General features: G+C 43.8%; 1 protein-coding gene across 2 annotated transcripts in view; it reads left to right on the top strand.

Annotated features, from left to right (window-relative positions):
- DENND5B (DENN domain containing 5B) overlaps positions 1-8,323 on the top strand; it is a 167,138-nt gene extending 158,815 nt beyond the window's left edge. For both annotated transcript variants that reach the window (XM_077469295.1, XM_077469294.1), the window contains one exon: positions 1,113-8,323. In XM_077469295.1, the coding sequence (XP_077325421.1) occupies positions 1,113-1,296 (184 nt within the window). In that variant the 3' untranslated portion in view covers positions 1,297-8,323. The remainder of the gene's footprint in view (positions 1-1,112) is intronic.
- Positions 8,324-22,892: the final 14,569 nt, after the last annotated feature.

Below are 22,892 nucleotides of genomic sequence, written 5' to 3'. Positions count from 1 at the left end.
ACTTGGCCATCAGGCTTTTTGAAAACCAATGATCTCTACTCAGGATTGGTCACATGACCAGACACCGGAAGGATGAAGATTTCTCAGACTTAAAGTATATTTAAAGCCAAAACCTTTTTAACATTTTGGATAGAGTAGAGGCGTTCATATTTTTGCTCTGGACAAGCTACTGTACTAATAATCTGATGTTAGTACAGCGATCTCCCCTGCTGTTCTATTGTGTTCTGACAGGGACACTCCGGTCAGCACTCTGTCATTGGCTGAAAGCCCTGATTGGTAGCCAGTCAGCTGCTGATATTTTTTAGCAGCATGTGAACGTCGGCCGGTTTTTATTGAACGGGCCAATGTCGCCTTACATTTGGTCCGTGTGTACTAGGATTTGGAGATTACTTTTTCCCACGTTTAGCTGTTACTACTTTAAAGTGGGGTTCATCACGTTTACAGTACACGTTTAGCATTTCTAATTGGATCTACGATGTACAGAATTTATTTTTAATTTTTTCTAAACAAAATTAAAATGACCGCACCTAAATGCAGGTAAACACACAATGTGAATGAATCATTTACATGCATTATAAATGTCCTCTACACCCATACAAAGGCAAGCTTCACCATGCCAGTGTGAATGAGGCCATATGATGGTCATGCATGCTTTGATTTGTTTTTCCGATCAATGTGCAATTTAATCAAAATGATCAAATCGACAATCAATTAGGCATAACTTCCCTTCACATCTAATTAATATTTGATCAACCTGAGTTTATTGACTGTTGCATGAACCAGCAGTACCGGGATGCTTTATTTTTTATTTTATTTTTTTCAATCAGATTATGAGTTTTGATAATGAAAAGTTGATAACTGGAAGATATGATCTTAAGTTATCGATTTTGAAAGCTTTCCCATGTGTGTCGTATTGATCCATTGGGCAATGACCTGCTGATCAATTATTCCTATTGGGAGAGATTGAATAGAAAAATTATTTATTGAAGCATGTATGGCCACCACTAGGGTGAGGCTTTCCCTTTTTTAAAGGGTCTTTTTTTAACTGAATATATTTGTAAACTGCTTAAAGGTGGTATTTTCATTCCATGTTCTCTGCCTTTGTCCATTAGGGATCATTTGCTTTCCCAGTGGATTCCTCTTTTGGCTGAATGCCCGACGATCGTTCGGATGTACGAGGAGACGGCGCTGCTACGGGATAACATGATGGTGAATTCTTTGGTCCGAGTGCTACAAACTCTTCAAGACTTCAACATCGTCCTGGAGAGTTCCCTCACCAAAGCCGTCGACGTTTAGCTCTGCTTATGGGACGCTGTACAATATCGTTCTTTCCCTCTGGGGTTTATTTTATTTTTTTGTTGCATTTCCTAGAACTCTGGCCTGCGCCGAAGTGTTCCGAGGTGGAATACTGGACTTGGTAGCGAATCACTGGAAGCCAAAATGCGTAAGCATGAGTCGGGCTCTGAATCATGGCATACATTGTCACTTACAGTAAATTTGAATCAGATATTTAGTACAATAGAGTATTTTCCTGTCTCGTGTGTAAATACGACTGTAGTTTTTTAAAGATTCTGACTATATCAGGTAGGTTTACTTAGTACTTTTTATTTAATTATTTTTCAGAAACTGTAGAAATACAGTAAGTTTTCTGCCTATCAAAGGTGCTTTGGTTTGTCAAATAAGCAGGTAGATGCTCATTTGTTTCCATTGCATTAGACATTCTGAGCCGAATAACTCACCTGAGAGTGGCAGTAACTGTCTTGTAAGGTGACGCAGTATTCGGGGGGGGGGGGGGAACGTGATCAAATGCTAAACAGTCATAAATAATAAGCTGATGCAAATGTTTTTCAGTTCTGCATACAGTGGAGGAAGGGTTAGAAACTATTTTTATTGTATTGCTGTGTCTCCAATATGGAGATTTTATCCCACTTCCTGTCTCTGGTGAAACCAGTCTTTAACACAATGTAAAGGGAAATCTCCCAAACGGGAACATGGGAATGAATTGTAAAAAAATTGGGCTTTACATTCCCTTTGAGACAGAATAATGACTGTGATGTCTCCACTTTTAAGTGGCTCCTCTCATGATCTGGGACTAAAACTGGCCACACACTGTTCGAATTTTGTTTGGTTCTTGATGACCTATCCTAAATTCCATTTTTGGATTGCTCTGGCAGCCACCACCTACCTGGCTTCTCTTAATTGAAAAATCTGGACTGAAAATTGTCAGCCAAGCAGCAGTTGCATCCAGTCAAGTGCGGCCGCTGTATATTTTGACATGTGGGGTCTGCTGTCAAAGTATAATGGCTGCAGATTTGTCTATCTGTGCTGTGTAGCTTGGATGTAGGAATCTGCTCTTTTTTTTTTTTCTTTTTTTTTATTCTGTAAGCCAGTGGTCATCAACCCTGTCCTCAGGACCCACTAACAGGCCAGGTTTTACGTATTACCTTGAGGAGATGCAGACTAGAATACTGCAATCACTGAGCAGCAAATGAAAATCATATGTGATGTATTTCAGTTATCTCGCAAAACTGGCCCGTTAGTGGGCCCCGAGGACAGGGTTGATGACCACTGCTGTAAGCCCACAGGCTAAATGGAGGGGAAAAATCAATATATGTGTATGGCCAGCTTAATGTCAAATTTCTTAACGCCTGTCTCCGTTTACAGAGTGACTCCCTTTTGTGAAGTCACTGATTTCCATTTACTTCATTGGTTGCTCTCTCAGGAAGTCTAACCCATAAAACATTTACCTCTTGTGATGTCATTGACCTGTTCACTGGCATTTATTAGCCGCATTCCCATGAATACTGATTCACCTGGCAAGATGTCTGCCTCTCCAGGTGCTAATTAAATGCCCAACTCCACCGGGAACTGGTTTCTTATTGCTGGGAATTGGAATCCCCATCTGGTGACTCGAGTGCAGATACATCCCATAATAATTCCCAATCTCGCTGAAATTCTGCAGTAGTTGCCAAATGATTGACGTATCCTGATCATAGAGATTTTTTTATTAAAATGTATGACCAGCCAAAATTTGTATTTATTTTTTTTAGGCTGAAGTTAATGGGATTAAATTTTGTCTTTCCTGACCCCTCCCTACCCCTCATTAACATGCTAATAACATTTATATATACAACCTTAGCATTCTTATTACATACCTTGTTTTAGACTTGATGACATCAATGTGCTTAGCTATGCAATGCAGGCAGATCATGACTGGTGGGAGAAGCCGGCAGAGTGCTGTACATTGCTTTCTGAAAACATCCCAGCAGCCTGCTTCAGTATTCCTCTCAAGACCCCTAATGCAAGCAGTGGGCTGACTCTTAGGAGAAATTCTGCTAATCTCAAAATACCTTAAAGGGTGGCTATCAATTCAGAAAAGTGGGCAGTCCTAGCCCTAGGTGACATCCACATGTGATGTTGAGCCTCTATGATCTAGAGCAGTGGTCTCCAAACTATGGCCTGGAGCCAGATGTGGCCCTTTGCTTGCTTTTATCCTGTCCTTGAGGTGCTATTTTATTCACTGACACCAATGGTGGGACACAGTTCTTCCCAATGGCACCAACTGATGGTGCACAATTCCTCCCAATGATGCCAACAATGGGGCACAATTCCTTCCAACAACACCAACAATGGGGCCCAATGGCGCCAATGATGGGGTACAATTCCTCCCAATGACACCCAACAGTGAGGCCCAATTTCACCAATGGTGGGGCACAATTCCTCCCACTTACACCAACTGATGAGGGATTGTTTACTCCCACTGACACTGGGATGTTTTGTTCTGCCTATGGCAACAGTCTGGCCCCCATAAAGTCTGAAGGACAGTCAACGAGCCCTTTGTTTAGAAAGTTTGGAGACCCATTGATCTAGAGAGTTTGTACCCAAATTGACGCGGGCGAGCTAGATACAGTCAGGCTGGGGAGGAAAGGCTAGTTGATACTGGATGTTCTTTAGCCAGACAAGGAAGCTGCCTCTTGTTTGCAATGAAATCAGAGTAAGCAATTTCAGTACAGGAGAGGATCCTGAATCTAGCCTAAATAAGGAGAAAAATCTAACAGCAATAAAAACCAACAGAGGTTCAAAACCTCCCCCACTACATCCCAAAACGAAAAATAAATAAAATTGGTTGGCTGGACATGCACTTTAATGAAGAGGGGATGCTAGAGAGTGACACCATCAATACAGCTCATGCGGGAGGGATAGATAAACCACACTACTGATCTATAGGAACCTGGTGGGGAGATTCAATCCATCATTGCCCACACACATAAGAATCTAGTTTTGGGTGGAGTTGGCATTTAAGCATCTCCTATGGTGTTAATTGCAAAGCATGTCTGAGATGTTTATGTATGTATTATGTAAGTACCTTGAAATCCTGAAGAGAACTATTTTCCTAAGTTGTATAGTAAGAAATCAGTGCAAGTATTAGTAATGCAGCCGCCTCTGTCCTGATCTATACCTATTCTATATCATATTTGTCCAGATCGAAGCATTACCCTTCCTCATGGATTTAACCATTTTGGTGACAACATCCCTACACTACGATTCCGTCACATTTAAAAAAGAACTCCGCTAAGCACCATTACTGATCCAATGTGGCCACACAATGGAAACCTGTTAGGGAGCGACGACCCTTTTGTAAAAAAAAGTTTTTCACGGTGACCCCCATGTCATCAGATTTTGTTGGGTTTCCTGTATGTGGTCACTCAGCAGCTCTGAATTTGAGAAAATCTCATGAAAGGCGGCTTTCCCTACTCTGCTCCTGCATCAGCTATACTGCCAGGTTGTACATTAGCAGCATGCACAGGCATGTAGTTGAGTGGTTTGGGTATTGCTAGGCTGCTGTCTTGCATATGAGCTGCATCCCCACAATAAGGAAAGGCAGGTGAAGAGTGCTGAAGGCAAACTGTAAAGCATTGTGTATTTTCACAGGTATTAGTGAAAAGTTCAGTTTAAATGCCAATGTGACTTTACTTTTTTTTTTTTTTTTTTCATTATTGCTGTACCATATTTCCATTGTCATATTGCATATGAAATTGTAGAGTGTCCATCTAGTGGCTGTGTGTATCTCATTGCAATTAGTCACACCACATAGGGAAGGCATTGTTTCCACTAAAGCAGATCTGTCTTTTAGACTTGCATCATGCAAGGTGATCAATAAGGCACAACCACTATGCAGCACTATGAAGAAGAGCCTTCCTATGTAATGGGCATTATGTCTGCCACCATCTACATGGACAATGTCACATATAATTGAACTATGCACAGCAACAAGGTTATTACATCGATACACTGATCAGATTACATTAATTGATTTTATTTACCGTTATAGCTTTAAAGTTTTACAGTTTCCCTTTCATTTGTATTTTTTTTTTACATTTACAAACTGTCCATCTTTTTATAACAGCACTGAACTTTTCAGGTTCTAATCTAAGTCTAATGTAAACTTGGCATATTATAACGCAGTGATCCGTTGATCCATTCGACTGTTTCTTAATGTGGGGAAAGTAGCATAGATTGTGTTAACCAGTAACATTTTAGGATGTATTTATAAAAATATATATATAAGATCTTTACTGCATGTGCAATTGAGGTCAAAATCAGATGGAATGTTGTTCTTCATACAGAAAAGGGAATCAGGGAAAATACCACATTATGACCACCAGATGGAGCTGACAATCAAAGGAATGAAATTCTTATTTGCTGTGATCATCGGCACCATCTAGTGACCACAAGATGGTATTTTTTTCTGAACTGCTCCATTTTTTTTAATTGATCAACCTGTAGAGAAAATAGAGGTAGACTATATATTTTATAAATACATTGATTTGTGCCAGTCCCCTTCTTTCGCTACATCCTGTCCAATGACAGCACAGCTTACCTTGAGCTAATAGGCCATGTTCACATTGGTGTGTTTTTGGCACAGCTTGCTGCTTTGATGCACTTGAATGCCAATGCATGTAAAACGCATCTAAAGTGTATCGGTTTGCCCAAAAAGCGCCAAGGTGTGAACATGGCCAATGGAGAACCTTTCTTTTCCTGTGGCTAAAATGAGCCTCTAGAACATTTTTAAGTGCATCAATTCAAAACTCAATTCAAAAGTTTTGGATGAAGTGTGAAAGGGTTAGAACCTCTGTTAGGTTTTATTTACTGTCTGTATCCTCTCTATTTGTCCTGGTGACTGTTGTCGGTGGTAGACAGTGGTGAGAAATCTATTTTTTTTTTTTTAACTGCTGTCACCAGAACAGGAATAGAGGAAATATTTTAATGGGGACTTCCTCTTACTTTGGAGGGATCTCCATTCACTTTCTGTTGTGTCTCTGGGACAGGAAATGAAGGAAAATCTCTCCACTGGGTTAAAAACAGAAGTCCACTTGCTGTATGTTTGACCCTTCACATTTACCTGACTGTAAATTACTCCATATTCAGTCATTGATGGGTTGAGATATATATAATTTTTTTTGTGCATTTCACTGCTGCACTCTTTGTGTAGGGTGACTGGTCTTGACTCCTCCCCCTCCTGTAGTTTCCTGCAGGCAGCTTGTAGTGGGTGGAGCCTGCTGGGTCCCTCCCACAGCTCTCTGTACAGGCTATTTACAGCACAGTGATGTCACTGCTAATTTAACTAGGCAATAACTGGGTTTGCAAAAGCATTTCGTGCACAAAAATTGTTCTATCTATTGTGGGATATATTTGAATTAAATAGTGCATGCCTGGAATTCAGCTAAAAATCTCTCCAATATAAAGGAAAATCGCCTTTAAGACAGCTGTCACCAGAGCCGATGTCCCTATTAGAAGATTTCATTCACCTCCTGTTCCTGTGAATTCTTAATGCTTTTTATCCCAGCAACAGCTGTCCCCAGGACTTTTAAAGAGGAACTGAACTCTGATCTAAAAGTGGATCTAAACACCACAAACTGAAATCGCTATTCAATTAATTTTCAATATTCAGAGCAACCTCATTCATCCATCCATGTCTCCGTGTTTTATTTTGTTGAGAACAACCCCCCCCCCCCTCTAGCATTTTTCATTGTGGCCATCTTTAGTAAGGGCAGATGATTCATGTAGCATTTACTTCCTGGAATCCATCTGCCCTTAGCTCAGGCGTGCAAGAAGGAGGGTGTACTTAGCAGAGAAACCCCTCCTCCCAATGAAAGAATAAAATGCCCATGAAAATGCCTGGGGTGTATGATCATTTTGGCCTAGACTAGAAACCAGGAAACAATTGAAGAAATGTAAAAAAATAAAAATAAAAAAAAAGTTTAAAACAAGTTGATATAATATACCTTTCTACCTATTTACTAATGATAGCAGCATAAGGATTAAAATTAATAATTGAAAGTGTTTAGTTTCACTTTAAGAGGGTGACTCCCCCAGACATAATACACAGCAATAAAAACCTGACAGATGTTCTAACCCTCTCTGCTCTATCCTAAATGCAAATGTTTTGCCTAATGGTAACCTATTATGTATGAAAGGTGCTTAGTACATGGATTCTTTTTTAAACTGTAGCTATGTCATTCCAGAGGTGGTGGTATGAAATCACTAGCCGTTGCTTCAGGACCTACAGCTTTTTTTTTTTTTGGCTGCGACCTGTCTTGTACAAACTCCTATTTATTCAGATACACTGGGTTTTTTGTTTTAAAGGGTGGAATTTAAAGTATTGCACTACTTGTTACACTTGAGAAAGGGGGCTGTGTTTGTGTGAACTGTATATGTTGGAGTTGTCCTTTTGACATGTACTCCTCTCTCTAATTTTCTTTGTTGCCATTACTGTAGAGGATGCGAAATGCGTCATTGTGTTAGTCAGCTCCTTATTGAATAGCTAGCAGCATTGTCTATCACACTTGTCCGTTTACACTGTGCTTTCCCAAAAAAAATAAGTTTATTAGTACTTAAGAGCATTGCTGGCTGACAGAGCATGCTGGGACTTGTAGTTCACTCAATGCTTCTTACACCTGCAATGGACCAATCAGCTGAGGACATTACCAGAATGTTTCTCGATTTCCATCTCCTGGAAGGATTCTAGAGGACTCTATTCCTAGGAAAGGATTAAGTACGTTTTTTTTGTCCTTTGGAGCAATACCGTAATCTGTGTATGAATTTGGTTCTGCATCCTCGTCTAGTGATCTGAATCATGGAAATGTAACTCGGCTTTTTTCTCTCATGTGGTACTGGAATTCTTTTAAATTGTTTGTTAGACAAAAGCTGCTTCTTTTTTTTTTTTCCACATCAGTATTAATGTTTCTGTTCTGTATGAATTTTTTTCACACAATTGTCACTTTTTTTTTTCAGTATTAAAATGTGTTTTATCTCTTGAGAATTTCCTTGTCACTATTTTTCATCGCATTGCAAACCTGTGGATGGCATGAACCCGTTAGCGGTTGGTGAAATAAAAAACATTGTTAACAGCTTCAATACCGGGCACTTTCACCCCCTTCCGACCCAGGCCAATTTTCAGCTTTCAGCGCTGTCACACACTTTGAACGACAAGTGTGTAGTCATGCAACACTGTACCCATAAGAAATTATTTTTTTTTTTCATTCAAATAGAGCTTACTTTTGGGTGTAGTTAATCACCACTATTTTGTTTTTTCCATTATTGTTTACTAAATAAACAAAAAAAGCCAAAAAGATGCCACTCTAGGGGAGTGACCAACTTTCATATGTGAACTGGAGCTGCACAGCTCGTCTGTGAGATTCAGTAACCTGAAAAAAATCCAGAATATTGCTGCACTCCTTGGTATCTTAAGATATCAAGGCGTGCCACAATAGTCCGAATTTTTGCATATTGCTAAACAAAATTAAAAAAAATGGACATTTGTGGAAAAAAGCAGTTTTCTTCATTTCTGTTATAACATTTTGAAAATGACCTTTCTACATAAATTTAAGTCAAAATGTATTATACATTTCTTTGGTGAAAATAACCCAAATGTAGGAAAGTTATAAAGTCTACAAACTGTGGTGTGTGTGTGTGTATATGTGTGTGTATATGTGTGTATATATATATATATATATATATATATATATATATATATATATATTTTGTCTAGGTAGATATATATCTATCTAGATATAGAGATATAGCTCACCATGCCTCTTACTAAATACCTGTCTACTTTACATGAGGGCATTTGAGGGATATTTGCACTGTCCTGGTACTTTCGGGTCCCAAGAAATTAGATAGGCCATCAGGAGAGAGAGATCTCAGAAAATTAGGGGACATGGACTGGTAACAGTATGTATTAAAAAAAAAATGTATTTCTTAAATTTTATTTTTATTTTTTTAACACACTGTCACCAGAGCAATACAGTGTTACCATAGTAAAGGATCAGGATTATTTTTTTTATTTTTTTTACAAATAACGTGGTGTTTTATTGAAAACAAAGAAAAGGGATGTACAGACAATATGTAGAACAGACGGTATGACAGCATTCTGTAGCAGTGAGAAAAAAAATACATGGTGCATGGCAGGGGGAGCACAGGTCCCCAACATATCAAAGCATATGATAGAAAGAAAAACTAAAAGATATTATGGAAGGCAATCCTATAAACCTAAGCTAAGACAGCGTAACAGCGGGGGAGATCTAGATCTACAAATGGAGTGCACAATGTCGTGCCATCGTTTCGCAGCGCAGTCCTGACCCTCTCTGGGTCATTTATTCAGGATCTCCCAGCTCCTATGAGGGAAGCCCATTGCATGTGGCAGCGTTATTCAACCATGTGTCCCAGACCTTATTATATTTAGACTGACAACCCCTGTGGGAATAAAGTTCTTTCTTATATGGGAGTACATTATTAATCGCAGCCATCCACTCCTGAAGTGTGGGGGGCTGAGCCTGCAGCCACTTTCTTGCCACCAGCAACCTAGCCATAAATAGAGATTCATGCAAAAATATCTTGTGGTATTTGTCCGAGTCCGGATCGGGAAAAACCCCCCAAAAGACATTGTTTGGGGCACAGCGTCAAAGGCGATCCCATTTTGTCATGAATAAATCTTATAATGTGAGACCAGTAATGCTGGATCTCCGGGCAAGACCACAGGATATGGAAGAAAGTGCTTTGTGAGCTGCCGCACCTGGGGCAAAGGGGGCTGTAGTCAGGTTTGTATTTGGCTATACGTTTTGGTGTCAAGTAAGTTCTGTGTAGAATATTCAGGTGCGTGAATCGGTCCGAGAGTCTAGATGAGGCCTTTTTACCATTGTCTAGGGCTTCTTCCCATTCATCATCCTCAAGCTCCCCCACATCTTCCACCCACCTCCCTCTAAGGTCCCCTGTCAATGCTATCGCTGTGGGTCTAATCAGGAGGGTATATATACTGGAGATCAATTTGCGTGGATCTTGCCCCAAGAGTATATCCACTACTGCAAGATTTTGTACACTGGGTGGGGACTGCACAAATTGTGCCTGGAGAGCATGGCGAAGCTGGAGGTATCCTGTAGTGCATTGTGTTCGGGAGAGCAAATTCCTCCTTAAGCTCCTGAAACGACTTCAACACCTGTCCTCGGTATAGGTCAGAGAGATATGTAATCCCATGTGCGGGCCATATCGAGTAGTCGGGAAGCAGCCGCAGTTCACTCAGACCGGGGTTATCCCAAAGTGGGGTATAGGAGTGGGTCTCAGGAAGTGTCAGCCTTTTCCTGACCACCTCCCAAATCCTACAGTGTGCGTATAGCAGCCCTTTGCGATTCCCCTGAAACCCTGCCGAGGCACGATCTCTAAATAATAGTTGAAAGGGATGGGTGAGCAAATATCCACGTTTGGGGCAAATAAATGTCAAATACCTGTCTTTGTCTTGTTTGTCCAAGTGGTATAGGTGGGACACCTGGGCCGCCAGGTAGTACAGGGCAAAATCTGGCAGGGCCGCCCCTCCCAGATCCCCAGGGCCCTTCAATGCTTGCCACAAAATTTTGTGCCGCTGTAAACCCCAGACAAATGAGTTTAGCAGGGCTTCTATGGATTTAAACAGCCTCAAGGGCAAATAAACAGGGGAGTGCCAAAACACATATAGAAACCCAAGTAAAATGACCATTTTCACCAAGTTTATTTGGCCCAGAACACCCAATGGGAGTTTAGCCCACGTCTTAATTTTGGCTTTCATGGTGGCTACTAGGGGATCTATATTTAGCTTTATGTATTCCTCTGGGGACCTGGTGACAGCGATGCCCAAGTACTTTATCGCGCTAACCCGTAGGAGGGAAGTAGAGGCCTCATTCTCAGAGAGGGCACATACATCAATGGGCAAAATTTGGGATTTCTCCCAGTTGATTTTAAGCCCTGAGTATGCTCCAAACATCTGGATCGTCTTAAGAGCTGCCTGGAGGGAGGGGCCTGTATCCGCCAAATACAGCAGCATATCATCCGCATACAGGCTGATCCTCTCCTCCAGGCTGCCACACTCCAGCCCATTGATACCGGGATGTCCCCTAAGGGCTGCCGCAAGCGGTTCTACTGCTATAGCATACAACAATGGGGACGGGGCAGCCCTGCCTAGTACCCCGAGAGAGAGGGAAAGGGGACGACACCCGCCCATTAACCAAGATCCTGGCACAAGGACCGCTATACAAAAGGCGAATCCATTTAATAAAGCGGGGTCCGAAACCAAAGCGCTGTAGGCAACTCCACAAATACCGCCATTCTACTGAATCGACTGCTTTGGCTGCGTCCAGAGACACCACCGCTCTAGCCCCTACCAGGTTGTGTTGCGCCTGCAGGTTCATGTGGAGCCTCCTCAAATTGTAAGCCGTGTTTTTGGACGGCATAAACCCCGTCTGGTCGGGATGGATAAGGTCGAGAATAACCGTGTTCAGGCGGATAGCCAGGACCTTGGCCAGGATCTTGATGTCTAGCTGAAGCAGGGAAATAGGCCTATAAGACTCGGGGAGTTCCAGATTTTTCCCAGGTTTGGGGATAAGGACTATGTAAGCCTCACATTGAGGGAGGAAGGGTTTCCGACTCAAATATGTGAGAAAACAGCTCTTGCAGCTGAGGTGTCAGAGTGTCAGCATAGTTAATATAAAATTTCTAGGGGAAACCCATCCGAACCAGGGGCTTTGGACACGTTTAATTGGGACATCGCCTCCGCAATGTTGTCAGTGGTAATAGGGGCCTCCAGCAGCGCTACCTGAGTCGGCGTAAGCGAGGGTAAATTAAGAGTTCTAAGAAGCCCATCCACCCCGTCCCCAGCATCGGTGCCCACCGAGGAATACAAAGAGGCATAAAATGCCCTGAACTCTTCAGCCACCGCGTCGGGGTCAGAAATCAACATCCCATCAGAGCCACGTAGGGAGACCACTGTGGGGGGTTTTTGGTCCATATGCGCCAGGTAAGCCAACAAGCGACCAGCCCTCTCCCCGCACTCATACACCCTTTGTTTAATATGAAAAATATTTTGTTCTACTTTTTCAAAATGTAAGCCATTTACCACCCTGGATTGCAGCCTAAGAAGGTCAGCCGCACCTGGGGAAGGGTTTCTAACAAAATCTTGTTCAGCAATAGACAGTTGGTGCTCCGCCTGGAGTAATGCCCTAGCCAACGTCCTGTGATATTGTGAAATCTGTTGGGCCAGGAATAGTCGAGCGTGAGCCTTAAACGAGTCCCAGACCATCGCAAAAGGGGCCGTATCGCGATTCGCTTGAAAAAATAATTCCCACTCCGACCCCGCGTCCTGCAGCCCAGGGGTCACTCCCAACCAAAAGGGGTTCAATTTCCAGGTATAGGATTTTGGAGGGCCCGGGAGTTGCAACACGACCCAATATGGGGCATGGTCCGAAAGTATTCGTGGGTTGAACCCCCACCTCATCCAAATAGGGGAGGAAGGAGCGGGAAATAAAAATAAAATCGATCCAAGACATAGTAGAGTGCGACGCCGAAAAACAGGAGTATTGCCTGTCCATAGGGAATCTATATCGCCAGGAATACACCAGAGCAAGCTCCAGGAAGAACCTACCAAACCTCGTAAGCCCAGGAGACAGCGCGGGTGGGGGAGTCAACGTAAGTCTCTCTAGATCCCTATGTGCGACGTTGTTGAAGTCCCCCAGCCACACTGCCGGGACAGTGGGGAATTGGGACATAAACGCCAGGCCTTCGTTTAAAACAGCGAACTGGAAGGGGGGGGGGTATATATATATATATAGCCAGAAGGAGAAGGTCTTGACCGTTAAGTTTGGCATGTAGGAAGAGATACCTCCCCTCGGGATCAGATTTAAGCAAGAGAAGTAAAAATTGTACTGACTTAGACACTAGTAGCGCCACTCCCCTGGAATTGGCAGAGAACGGGGCCTGGTACACCCAGCCCACCCAGGGTTTCTTAAGCGTTAACATAAGTTGACCAGTAAGATGTGTCTCAACCAGCACTACTACATCTGCCCTCTGAGCTTTAAGATAAGTCAGGACTGCACTGCGTTTCTGTTTTGCCCTAATCCCCCTAACATTCCAAGTAAGGCACTTCAAGCTACTCGTAAAGTAAACAAAAATTTACTAAGGAGGAAGAGCCATTACCCCCTCCCACCTCCCACAACAAAGAAGGGACAAACAGAGCACACAGCCCACTGTCGCACATGTAAACGAACCAGCATTCGATTGTCATAATCAGGCATAATAAACACCAACGTTTGAAAACTACAGAACTGTACACTAAAAAACTTACAGTATAACATACACCGGACCGTCCTGCGCGGCCCCGTCCCAGCCAAAGGGCCGAAGACAGGGGCCGACACCGACCGGCCCAGGGAAACCAAGCTTGAAACATGAGATAACAGTTCCGCGGCTTACGGAACCTTGTAGAGGTCTCATTATAAAACAAACCTAGTGTAATGGTTAAACTTTGAAAAAAGGAACAAAACCATGAGGAGCATGGCCCCCGGATGCATCCACGGATCGTCACAAGGCAGTGGGATACAGCATGGAGGCCATCGTCCCGTATCCGCCCGGGGTGCCATAATGGGTCCGAGTCCGCTGTAAGGACACAGAACGTTCAACAGGCATGTGAATAGCTGAATATCCATAGCAATGACACGTACAAGTCTGGAAGATGGCGGCCATTACAGTTCAGAATAGGGGGAGGGGGGGCCGGGGGGAGAAAGAAGGTGGCAACCCAGGAACAAGAGGGTCTGGGGGGCACAAAAGGGGTGCAGGATAGGATCGGGGGGGGGGAGGCCATAGGTCCAGCAGCAGGGGAAATATCCAGTGCAGGCCACAGCGTCCACCAGGGCAAATGGTTCAGGGTGAGAAGAAGTACAGTACCTTGTCAGAGGACAGGCCGCCGGTGCAGCCCGGGAAACAGGATCCAAAATGCCTCGTTCCCCCGTTTCCCCATCAAACTGGCTGCCACAATGCCCAGTAAAACCACGGGTGCTCAGGCTACCTCTCGCGCTGGTGCTGCCCTGCTCTCCAGCCACCCAAACACCGCCTCCGGGGTATCAAAGAAATGAGCCCTGTCCTCTCCCGCAACCCGGAGCCGGGCCGGAAAAAGCATGGCGTACGAATAGTGATGTATGCGCAGCTGACGCTTAGCTTCAGTAAAGAGTGCCCTCTTCTTTTGAACCTCCGCCGAGAAATCCGGGAAAACCTTAAGCTCAGTGTTGTGATAGGGGATGTTGCCCTTCAATCTCACCAGTCTCAGGATCGCATTGCGGTCCCGAAAATTCAGAAATTTAGCAATGAAGGTTCTAGGGGGAGCCCCCTGCGGGGGGGGTTTTGCAGGCATGCGATGGCCCCTCTCCGCCACAAAGGACGAGGAAATCTCTGCACGGCCAAAGGAGGTGATCAATAGTTGTTCAAGAAACATGGGGGGATCATTGCCCTCCTCCCCCTCGGGCAAGCCAACGAAGCGCAGGTTGCACCTCCTTAAGCGGTTCTCCATGTCGTCCTGTTTTGCCAGGACCGTGGATAGCTGGTGTTGCAATCGCACGGTGGCTGTCTGGAGCGGGGGCAGCTCGTCCTCCACGCGGCCAATACGGGTCTCTGCCTCGGTCACCCTGTCCCGCAGCTTCTGCATATCTTGCCGGAGGAGAGACACATCCACCTTTACCTTTTCGATTTTCCCCATGAGAGCACTTTTGCAGTCCAGGATAGCTTCCAAGACTCTGGCATCCTGGTCAGGTGCGGAGGAGGAGGAGGGGGGAGAGGCGCCATCCGCGGCCATGTTGCCCTTCTCCGCGTGGCGGAATTTAGCCAGTTTAGCCGCCGCTTCCAGCTTAGCTTTGGGCGGAGACATGTCCCCTGTGGGTTCAGGATGCTCAGTAGCCCGTGTCAACACAAATTGGAGCAGAAATAGCCTCAGGATATAGGTAAACGGATATCGGTCCAGCGGAGCTCACACACAGTGCTCCTCACGCCATGCCGGTCCAGGCCACGCCCCCAGGATTATTTTTTTTTATTTTATTTTTCACACACATTGATTGCTTATACCAGTGAATTTCACTAGTATAAGCAACCATTTTTACTGAGGCTCACAGGTTCAGACTGGATGCTGATGCGGCTCCCAGCAGGGGTCCTGTGCTTCCTGGTTCACCATTTCAGGTCTGATTTCTGCCCAAATTTTGGGCTGAATTCGGACCTGAAACGGATCATAAGAGACACACAGGGCTCCTGTGCAAATTTGCACTGGAGCCACAGCGGAGATATGTGAAACGGCTATTGCAGGGGATCCCGTGTAGAATTGCCACCTCATCCCTTTAAACCTGAACACATATGGATTACACAAGTTCTGAGGCTAATTTAATGCAGACAAGGCACCACGTGAGTTTAATTACCACCTTAATCGGGCACAGAACCTGTGTAATGTGTTAAGTTTTAAAGGGATGAGGTGGCATCCAGTGTAATCCTACATCCAGTTTTCAATAGTGTAAACCCGACCTGAATGAAACTGATTCATTCAGTGTGTATTGGTTTGATTAGCTGTGGTTGGCCACAGCTAATCACATGGTACAGATGGGCTGTAATTGGCCCTGTCTGCACCATGTGATCACAATCTTATCTAGCAACACAATTGTACACAAGGGATGGCATTAAAGGAAGCCATCCATTGTTTACAATTGTCATGTGATTTTCTGTAATTGGTTACAGCGATCACATGGTACCAGCAGTGGGCTGGGCAGTGTTTGTTTACCAAAAATATGTAGAAGGATACCTATTGGCCTAAACTAAGGGAAAAAAGTTTTTATATATATATTTTTTTTTTTTTTGGGGATATTTATTATAGCAAATTGTCAGTTAAAGCCACAGTGCCAAATTGCAAAAAGTGCACTGGTCTTTGGGCAGCCAAATGGTTCGGTGGTTAAAGCAGACACCCTGGAGAATAAATTAATGGCAGTTATCACGTGACCTAAAAATTTGTATTTGCATAAGGCCTGGTTCACATTTTCTTTAGTGCATTTTCCGTTTTGCAGAAACACACTACAGTCCATTTAACATGGTTTCCTATGAGTCAAAAAAAATGTGTATTGAAAAAATGCAAAATGCACCTGGGATCTGCAAACTACACCCTGCATAGGTGTAAACCAGGCCTAACTGCTTATCCAGCGTAACATTTCAGTAAAAAATATTTTAAGTTAATTTTAGGGCACAAATGCAATATATTACCCTTTTTTCTTTTTTTTTATAGGATAGAAAAGATGAGGTTGTGCAGAGTAAAAAGATACCCAACATGTCAAACTTTATATTTAGCACAGCCACAAAATTACAACCAACTTCAATCCCCGCTATTTTTTTATTTTTTTTATTTTTTATAGGTGACACTTTAAAATGGACCTATAATTAGCCCATTGAAAAATATAAAGCCAAGCTTTTGCAGCAATATTCACCTCCAATTCAGAAGATTCCCCTTCAGTACTTTTAGTGCCACTAGATGTCCTTAGTCTGGCCAGTATAATTTTATCCTAATTCCACTGAGTCCAGGTCAACCTGGACCTGCCCCTAGCCTGTGACTGGACAGTGTAAGGAGAAGCGGCACAGTGAGCTCATCAGTCTTTGGCTCTGCATTCTCCTCATACTAGCATGCTTGTTACCAGCACAGGAACTGAATGGCTTTGTTCTGCTGCTTGCATTAAAAAAAAAAATCCTTGTGGAATAGCACCCCCTGTCTTTTGTGGACTGAAATTACAAAAATAGGTGTCATCCCTGTTAAACTACTGAATCACTCCCATCCCTATCTCTACAATCTAGAGATGTATTGTTCTATAATCAAAGAAAATAACTGGAAGGACTTTAAGATATACTGCAGAAAGTGTCCACGGGACAGTCTTTAATTTCTGACATGATTAACGCGTCCTTTTTTGCACTTTACAAACAGATATAGAAATGTTTTCCAATTATATATTAGACTAAAAGGGAGCAGATTAGAGACATTCATGGTCGGGGTCTACATACACCAAAAAGCTTTTTGTTACCCCCAAAAAAATAAAAATAAAATAAAGATTCCTGTTCTTTTAAAGCATATTATACAGCACAGTGCTTGTGCTGTGTAATTTGGACCCCACCCCCCATATCAACTGAAATACCTTGCTGATCCTGCCTGGTTCTGCCCTCCCCTTTGTAAACTGACCACAGTTTATCATGGCTGCTGACACAGTTTAAAGTGGTTTGGTACCTAAAAATGAAAGTTCATGTTATTAAAATCAACAGATAGCATACTTACCTAAACAAACCCTGAAAAAAAAAAAATATTATTTACTTACCTTTTATTTCTGATGTTTCAGCTGACTTCCGGGTTGTCCTCCCGTGGGAGTAGGCGTGGCTATCGTCCTCGCAATGGTCCCTGGGAAATTTCCCAAGAATCCATGGGGGACAATGAAAGTTTTTTTTTCTTTCCTTGTCACTGCTCTCACTGAGCATGTGCAAGATGGAGCGGAGCATGCTGGGAGCCAGACGTCATCATATACCAGGAAGTAAATGCCTGTGGGCTTCAGACGCCCACAGTTAAAATGGAAAACGCCAGAGCAGGTTTTTATAAGTCATCCTGAGGAAAAGATTCGTCGCGCCGGGGGTCAAATAAACGCCGGACGTGGATGCCAATCGAAGGTAGCACTCGCCCACCAGTGAGACAGGTAAGAAAAAAATAAAAAAAGAGCGGAATCCCGCTTTAAGTGCCTCCATCATCCGCAGCTCTCCTGTCGTCCTCTTCCCCCATTCCTCCCCGCCTGTCATCTCCGTGTCCATGCCTGCGTTGTCCTTCTGCTAAAATTACAGTTCGCAAGTCACACTATCCTCTGTTTAATAATGTAATCTGCCCCAGTGTCTGTGTTTTATAATAAACTTAATCTCATAGCAGCGCTCATGTGACCCGCCACCTCTCTTTCTCCTCCTGATGTCAGCAGGGGAATCTCGGGCTCGCCCACTGCAGCTGTCAGATAGGGAGAAGAGAGGCGGGTGGGGGGTCATGCTCGGCGGGTTAATAGCTGCATTTTTTTATAATAAAGCACAGACACTGGGGCAGATTACAGAGAGGCTATAGTGAATTGTGAACTTTGGGTTGCCCACTTTAATAACTATAACAAGGGAAATGTTTTAAAATCAACATTTGGCTTGGTACAACTGAGTACTGCTAAGACCAAATAGTTATAGGACCTCCTTATTCAGTTTAGTACACTTCTAAAGCTAGTTATGGGCGGATTACAATTTTCACCGGTTCAGCAGGGACTGGACTAATTTCTTTCCATCTATGACCATTACCAATCATAAGTAGTAGATCTAATGTTCGCCTTCTCACAAACAGGACTGCTAGAATATTTCAGTTTGATCAGCACTGCGGCAAATGGGCTTCAGTGCTGGTCAGTGTATTCTGATTGCTGAGGAGTCCTGTGGTCAGAATACAAAGGCATATTGCTGAGGACTCTTCCATCCACTTTGAATGTGTGGATAGGAGAATTGGTTCCTTTTCTGGTTAAAACAGTCAACGCTCACAATTTTCCTGCGTCCAGCCGCCCTCCGGTCAGGGGCAGATCATGGGGGGGGGGGGGGGGGGGCTGTGCGCGCAACCTGCCCCAAATCCCCACCACCTGGCTGCTCCCACCCTCTCCTCCCCTCCAGCTGGCTGCTCCCACCCTCTCCTCCCCTACAGCTGGCTGCATCCACCCTGCCCTCCCCTCCACCTGGCTGCATCCACCAATAATTTTTCAAGACACGGGGTCATTTACTAAAGGAAAATCCACTTTCCACTGCAAGTGCACTTGGAAGTAAAGTCGCTGTAAATCCGGGGGAACATGCAAGGAAAATAAAAACCAGCATTTTAGCTTGCACATGATTGGATGATAAGATCAGCAGAGCTTCCCCTCATTTTAGATCTACCCCTTAGATTTAAAGCGACTGCACTTCCAAGTGCACTTTCAGTGCAAAGTGGATTTGCCTTTCGTAAATATTTGTGTGTATGTATTTCATTTTGTATTTGGTGGGGGGCCCCCCTACTTTTGTCCCTGCCCCCCCATGTGCCCCCCCCCCAAATATGAAAGCTGGAGATGCCACTGTCTCTCATGATGGCAACACCTGGTAAACTCAAGCATTGACATCAATGGGGCTGCACAGCAATCGGAAGCTGGAGTCCCACAATGTAAAATTGTTTGGCAATTTAAAAAGTGGAAAAAACAAAACGGGCATTCAGGATGTGACAGCCGCACTGCCTAAATGCCTGTTGGTCACTGCTCTACCACCCTTTGAATAGTGGTTCACTGTAGAGGGCAGTAAACAACACTGCTAATGTGAAAAGCCTGATATGCACCATTGGTCGTTTTATTAAAGCAGAAGTAAAGTCAAAAGAAGAAAACTGCTGGAAAGTATTTTTTATTTTTTTTGGCAGAAGAGACATGCCAATGTAACTGGGTGACAGTAATGATGTAACTGTGCACATTCCACTTACACCATCAGAGGCCACCAATAGTCAGAGGACGACAAATGACCTGGAAGTAGCAGCAAAAGAGAGAGCGTAGATGGGGAATGGAGCAGCGAATGACGTCGCCAATCACTGCTGGAGGTGGACACTGGTCAGGTAAAAGTATGTCCTAATGTAAGATCTAACGAGCAGGGCCCTCTGATTGCTCCTGCATTGAATTGTATTGTAACTGTACTGTCTTCCCTAATGTTGTAAAGAGCTGTTGACACTATATAAATCCTGTATAATAATGTGCAGGAATGTTGTGCATACGTCTATTATGGCAAAAGAGCTTACACTTCTGCTTTAGGAAAAATTAAGCTGGCCGTGTTTGGGGAAAAAAAATCATTTTTTTGGACATTAGTGCAACTTTCAAGTAGTTAATGGGGTTACATTCAGGGGTGGTCCATCCATATACGGGGCACCGCCCCCCTAATCCATGCATTGGATTCCAAGGGGGTGTTTGTGTTTTTTTTTTGCTTTTTTTCGCTATTGTCTTCCGGACTCTCCCCCCGGCCAATTAGGAAATTGGTCCTGAGACCCGTCACGAGATTGGGCAACGTGATGCTGAGGAGGAGGAGGAGACGCAGGGGAATCCCCAGTCGCCAGGAGAAAGCGATGCCCACGACTCAGATGGGGTAAGTGCGGGGTTCGTGCCCGAGCGATTGGGGGGTGGCTGTGGGTGCATTGTTTGTCGCCCCCACAACCCCCCCAATCCCCTTGAAAAAAATATATACCACCGGCTGCCACTGGTTACACTGATTTATCTTTTTTGACCATAGTAATAAGGAAAATCGAAGAAGGATGGAAAATCTTTGTGGAATGAACAGAATTCTTTAAGTTTGAATTTTGTTTGGGAAAAAATTGCACTTCTTGTAATGTGCATCCTGAAACTAAATGTAGAGTTCAAATCATTGGCATGGTAATCAAATAAAAATTGTCAGGGTTGGTTTTCATGCAAAATTTGTCGAGTCCATAAGAGTATTGCAGAGTGCTGTGATAACGATGGTTCTCAATTTGCATGCGTTTGAATAAAATTGGGCTGGTGTATGGCTAACTTTAATTGTCAGTTCAGTGGGAACAATAGACGACCCCCCAAATATAATGTCTAGAAGTTTTCTATAAAGGCTGATTTCATTGATTCCAATACTGGCCCATTTGTGCCTTCCCTTTACATGAATCCTCATTTCCCTTGATCCCTCTGCAGAGCTTGGTAGCCCCTTGTGTCATGACAACAGATATCCAGGAATGAAACATGAGACTGCATTCTTCACATTCCAGGGCTGGAACTCTGTGTGAACCACAGTGCAGGTAGACAGTTCAGCAATAGAAACAGTCTGGCCCCTGCGTGTATTAATCTGCTTAGAAATATGGCTGCCCCCCCTTAAAATGAAGCTGCAGCTAAAACTGATGTAAACCCAATCACTAAAATATTCTACAAGCTTAAAGGGTAATTCCACTTTCGTGGGAAAAAAATAGCATATGCAATTGCAACACAAGTCATTGACTGAATGTTATTTAAAGCGGAGGTCCACCCTAAAGTGGACCTTCCGCTCATCGGAACCCTCCCCCCCTCCGGTGCCACAATCGGCACCTTTCAGGGGGGAGGGGGGTGCAGTTACCTGGATAATCCAGGTAACTGCACCCACTTCCGGGATAGCTCTCTGCGGAAAGGGGCGTAACTTACACCCCTTCCCGCAAGTGCCCCGCTGCCTGCTGGGAAACACACAGATCCCAGAGGCAGCGGGGACCGTCCTCATTGTGCAGCACGGCTCGCGCATGCGCAGTAGGGAACCAGGAAATGAAGCCAAAAGGCTTCATTTCCTGATTCCCATACCCAAGATGGCGGCGGCAGCACTCGAGTGTCGATCTAGAGATCGGCTTCAGGTGCCGACATCGCGGGCGCGCTGGACAGGTAAGTGTCACTATTTTAAAAGTCAGCAGCTGCAGTATTTGTAGCTGCTGGCTTTTAAAAAAAAAAAAAAAACGCGGAGTCCCGGTGGACTCCCGCTTTAAAAATTACCTTTCCTTTTCAATCTGCAGCTCTGTCATTTTCTTTAAAATGCAATATGGCTACCTGGAGGTGTTCTGTACACAGAATGTGTACAGGACTCCCCCCAGAAGCATAATTTCCTACTTGTGTGATTGACTCACTGATTTTCCCAGAAGTCTGCAACTAAGATATAAGTCAGATTTCAGGCATCCCCTGCAACACAAATGTCATCTTTGGTGAGATGCTCCAAATAGGAAATCACATCTAAAGAGGTGCAGATCCTGCAATTTTCCTCATTAGAGCCCTGCAGGTGCAGCAGCTAACTGATAATTATGAAACTCACTCCCATTACATTCACTCGGCACATGGACACAGACATGCTGTGATTTCTTCAGAATAACAGGGGTAGGAATAACAGGTAGGAATCTGCAACAAAGTGCATAGATCACCCAGAGGGGAATGTTTTTTTTTTTTGTTTTTTTTTCAACAAAAGTGGAATTACTCTTTAAACATGTTCATGTTGTTGTGAAAATTTAATTATGTATGTTTTATAGATTGTCATCTTTCTCCCTGTGTCTGATTTAACCAAGGAGCGCTCTAGCAGAGCGCACTTGGGATGAATTGAGACCAGCGGTAAAACCATCAGTATTAAAACAATCTCATTGGCTTGGAGACGTGTTCTTTGTGTGTGGGCGTTTGCCGGTTTGTAAGTATCAAGCTTACTTCTTACCTTTTAAATGTCTATGCACATTAGAGAAGCGAAGTCCGCATAACGAGAGAAACATATTATATCTCTGTTGTGGCTACGCTATCCCTTTTTGGATACTTATCTGCTTTAATAAGAGGACATTGATATCTGCCTTGTTAATATACTCGTACCGTATATTGGCAACAGCAATGGCAATGTCCCCACAGATCTTCTCAAGCCTGTAAGAACAAGTAGAATGATCTTACTACATACTGTTTACTCTGAGCAGTATTGAGTGGGCTCCATGCTGACCAAGATGGTGGATGTGCATGCATGTGGCTGGGCAG

The sequence above is a fragment of the Lithobates pipiens genome, unplaced genomic scaffold (genome assembly GCF_037356315.1).
Source record: "Lithobates pipiens isolate NorthernLeopardFrog02 unplaced genomic scaffold, aLitPip1_a1.2 Scaffold_8, whole genome shotgun sequence".
NCBI classification, from domain to species: domain Eukaryota; kingdom Metazoa; phylum Chordata; class Amphibia; order Anura; family Ranidae; genus Lithobates; species Lithobates pipiens.
The sequence above is the reverse complement of the archived record's forward strand: the minus strand, read 5'-3'. Positions and strand labels throughout refer to the sequence as shown.